The following is a 4342-nucleotide window of genomic DNA, read 5'->3' as shown; positions in this document are numbered from 1 at the left end:
TATCGAGCTAAAATACTAACCCCTGATCAGCATGAGAACCCTAACCAAGGTCGAGCGACGATGCACGATCACCCCTACTCCAGCCCGAGCGAGGACCAAGCAGGAGAGGGCTGGGAAAACTCAATACCAGTGGGGGAGACGAGACGCCGAGATGGCAGAAACCCTAGCGGGGAGGGAAGTTTGGGCAGCCCTCAAAAAAAAAAAGTTTGGGCAGTCTACAGATACATGAGAGCGAAATGCATCCACATCCGGATCCGGCCTGCCCTAATAAACTCGGATGCCTTTTCGCTCGGGCCCACCTCCGTGCCATAAAATAAGCAGGGCACTATACAACGCAGAGTACGAACACGCATTCCTCCGCTCCCCACCAATCGAGTCGCGAGACAGTTCCCTTACATAGAACTACTCCGACGGGACGGACCCTCGTAACAGGGAGACGATTTCGCGAACGCAAAGCTCATGCAGTTTACCGACTCGCCCGGCCTCGACTTGACCCACCCGCAAGCTAAATGCATGGGGCCCAGGGGCCGGTGAGACGGGTCCAGAAACACCGGGTCTAGGGCTCTAGGCGGCGGCCACTGCTGTCCGCCTCCTCCTCCTCGCCCAACTCGCGTCCGCCTCCGTCTCCGCATCCACTTATAAAAGCCACCCGCCCTCCCGTCGCCTCCCTCTTTTCCTGTATTTCTGCCAGAGAAAAGAAAGAAATCACACCTCCCATCCATCTCAGGGCGGCGGCGTGCGCGAGTTCGTCTCCTGCGGCTCTCCCCATGGCGGAGTACGACGAGCAGGGCATGGCCATCGCGGCCGCCGAGATACTTCTCAGCCTCCGGACCAGGAAGCTGGCCCGGTGGCCGGAGTGGGTTCCCCGGCCGTCCAACGACCTTGCCCCGGCGGCGGCGGATCTCCAGCGGCCGGAGGATGCGGAGGACGAGCTTCCGCCGATTCCGGAGCGATGGCCGAAGCGGCCGCGGTTGCCGCCCCGTGCGGTGGCGAAAGGAACCGCGTGGCTGGTGTCGTGGGAGAGTCCCTTTGCGCGGCTGGGTGAGCCTGTTCTCGCCAGATCCGGCGCGTGCTCCAGCGGGGAGGAAAGGGCGCGGTCGCACCCGCGCGTCACGAAGGTGAAGCGCGCGCCTTTGGCGGCGCGGAGGCCGGAGACGCCGCCGTACTACGTCTCGGCCACCGGATCCGGCCCTTCCACGAGCGGCATGGACCGTGCGCGGTCGCGGCGGCGGCCGCGCGTGAGCGAGAAGGCGCAGGCAACGGCGGCCGCGTGGACGGACGGCGCCATGGCGGCATCGAGCCCGGAGACGCCCTTCGACTACGCCAACGCCGCTGGATCAGGGGCGTCCTCGAGCGGGGACGAGGTGGCGCGGTCGACGGCGAAGCGCAAGGCGCAGGGGCCGGGCGGATCCGGAGTGCCTTCCAGCGGCGACGAGGGGTGCAGCTCGCCGGCGAAGCGCGCGCGGGCGGACGTCTCCATCGCCGGCGCCGTGCAACCCGCGCCAGGCGCGGTTAAACTTGAGGTGAGTTTTTTTTTCAATCGCCTCGTCGCTTTCTCATTCCTTGCGGTTTATTCGTCTCGCTTTTGGACTCTGGAGGCCTTTCTTGCATCCCAATCTTGTTTAAGTCGCGTGAATTGCAGCAGTATTCCCCCCTCGGTTCTGTGAGACTCTGTCGAGGAGGTTCCTTTGCCGTGATTTTTTTGGGGTGTCCCATCGTTGGTGTGTTCATACGTGTGGCGTGGTGTTCTTCGTTTGAATCTGGGGGCTTATTGTGATTCTAACCGGATAGTATGCGCTGGGTAGAGGATGGAGTTCTTGTGTTCCGGCGCCGGAGAGGATAAATCGTTCATTCTCTGGCAACGGACTCGGGCCTCCGGGGTCGTTTTCGTGAGCGTATGGCTTTTGTGTGGACCCTTGGCTTGGCCGTTGGCACCGTGTCTAGTGTAGCTGGAGGTAGCCGATGGGCGACGGGGCAGGGTAGATAGATGGAGTAGTTCTGTTATACGCCGCATTTATCGCTTTTATTTATTCCTCGCCCCATCCAATCAGTAATAGTAATAGGGGAGAGAAAAATACGAAGCAGCAAGCGTGAAATCTTGAGTACTAATTTCGTGAAGTCGATTATTGCGGGGTTTTGAATTGGAAGGCGAATTGATTAATTATTGTGTGTGTCGTTAGATACGGATTTGGCATTACTCCTACTCAATTACTCCCTTTGTTCCTAAATATTTTTCTTTCTAGGCATTTCAACAAGTGACTACATACCAAGTAAAATGAGTGAATCTACACTCTAAAATACCATTTGTAAACTAATATAAGAGTTAGTTTACGGAGGGAGTATTTAGGAACGGAGGGAGTAGTACATATTGTGTTGTGTGGACGAATCCCCATCGCCATCATGTGATGGCTTCGTTCCTTCCTCTGCGCGTGGTCCCTCGTGTTATGTTGGGCCGCCTGTTTCCCGCACTCTCCGCGCGTGTTTCTCACCCTGGAGGGGTAAATTTCGTTTCCTTCTGACTTGCCTTGCAAGATTGGAGACTTTCTTCGGGGTTCCGGTGCTGTTTCCCGTGGGTCCGGCCAGTTTTGGCGGACCCGGTCCCACGGAGTTCCATGGCTAGTTTGACTCCGCGTGTCATCGGTTTTTCCTTTTTTGTCTCCGTTTATTTTGCTAAATTCAGGCGGAAAATGCGGCCAACAGAAATAACCGAGGTACTAGTAATCTTCAGTGGAAATTAACGCGAAGATTGAAAACTGGTTGAAGCTTTTTTTAATAGGGAAACAGAAACTTTTTCCTGCCTCTGCTTGCGGCAGGGTTGTTGTAAAGTGGTGCGTGTGCCTTTAACGTGTCAGTCCGGGATGTGGGTCCCTTTGGCGACCGACGTGCACAGGGGTGGGGTGCAGCCCATCGGTCGGCAACGTGGTCATTGGATGCCGCAGTGACCACTCCCTAGTCCGGCATGGGCTCGTGAGTCGCGACTGGTGTGGTATCATGTCACCGCACCAGGCCCGCCAGGGCTGCGACTTCTTTCCTCAAAACGAAATCCAACTCTACTCTAGTATAACTACTCCTTCCGATCGGAATTATTTATCTCAAAAATGATGTATCTAGAACTAAAATACATCTAGATATATTCATTTCTGTGACGAGTAATTCCGAGCTTCTAAAAAATTACTCCCTTCGTCCCATAATATAAGAACCTTTTTAACACTAATGTAGTGTAAAAAACAATCTTATTGGGACGGAGGGAGTATTACTCGTATAAGTGTGCTGGCTTATTTGCTAGTAGCAGCTGTCTCGATTTCTTTGCATTGCATCTATGGGATTACGGAGTACAACTATTTTATTCCGCGATGATTTCTTAACAGTGATTCCACGTGATTCCCTGGATCTTGCATCTTACCGAGATCCATCTATTTGTTGTCATCCTGTATTTGATTATTAAGCAGTGTGCTTTCATAGCTTTCTCGATTTTCCTGGAGCTCCCAACTAAAATCATTTTGGTTGGTGTTGTGCAGGATCAAAAGACCGAGAACAATTACCGGGACGAGAAGGGCCACTTGATGTTTGACCTCAACGAAGATCCAGACATGGCGGCGGAGTGGTAAGAGGCGAGGAGGAGCAGGAGAGGATTTTGCTAACTAGTTGGTGTGCTCGGGCCAAATCAACCCAGCTGCTCATGTACATAAAGGGCAAGCCAGTAGAAGAAGAGGGTGGATTAAGGTTAAGCTGAGATCGGAGGGGGCTTAGAGGGTATACTCGATCATTAGATTTATATCAGGGTTAACTTAGTCTGCTCTGTTCTGTTGGACGTACTGCATGCGCCGGTGCGCTTCTGGCTCGCTTGCTCAATGCCGTGTACTGCAGTCCCTGTTATTTTCATCTTTGTTTATCCTGTTTATTATCTGGATCAACTGATACGGTGCATGAATTGAAACAATAATATATAGTTCATCAGATATTTTCTTCTTGCTTGTTTCATATTGGCTATTTGCTCAGCTGCTTCTTATTAGGAGGATTTACAGTCCGTTTAATAGAATTATTGATTTAGAGACCGGCATTAGTACCTTTTAGTTTAAAACTCTTTCATGAGCAATGGTACACACCCGTCCACTTTTTCTGTACAATAAATGTTATATTTACATGAACCTGTTTATTTGGTTACTAACAGTTTATAATACTATGAAATGGTTTAGCACTGTGGTTGACTTGGCTGGGGCTTGTTGTGACTTGTGAGCCGTTGGGGGCAGCTTGTCGCATGGGTGGTTGAACTGGGGTGGATTTGCCTGCGCCACTTTCTCCTTCCCCCTCTACTGCTGTAAGCTTCGCCCGGTACCATTAA

General features: G+C 52.6%; 1 protein-coding gene across 1 annotated transcript; it reads left to right on the top strand.

Moving 5' to 3' along the window:
• The first annotated feature begins 665 nt into the window (after positions 1–665).
• LOC109787492 (uncharacterized) lies at positions 666–3968 on the top strand. Its single transcript, XM_020346039.4, has 2 exons — positions 666–1523; positions 3519–3968. Exons 1-2 carry the CDS (start codon positions 768–770, stop codon positions 3606–3608), a joined length of 846 nt encoding a protein of 281 aa, XP_020201628.1. The 5' UTR covers positions 666–767; the 3' UTR covers positions 3609–3968.
• Positions 3969–4342: the final 374 nt, after the last annotated feature.

Source organism: Aegilops tauschii, chromosome 7 (genome assembly GCF_002575655.3).
Source record: "Aegilops tauschii subsp. strangulata cultivar AL8/78 chromosome 7, Aet v6.0, whole genome shotgun sequence".
NCBI classification, from domain to species: domain Eukaryota; kingdom Viridiplantae; phylum Streptophyta; class Magnoliopsida; order Poales; family Poaceae; genus Aegilops; species Aegilops tauschii.
This window is presented reverse-complemented; position numbering and strand designations above follow the sequence as displayed.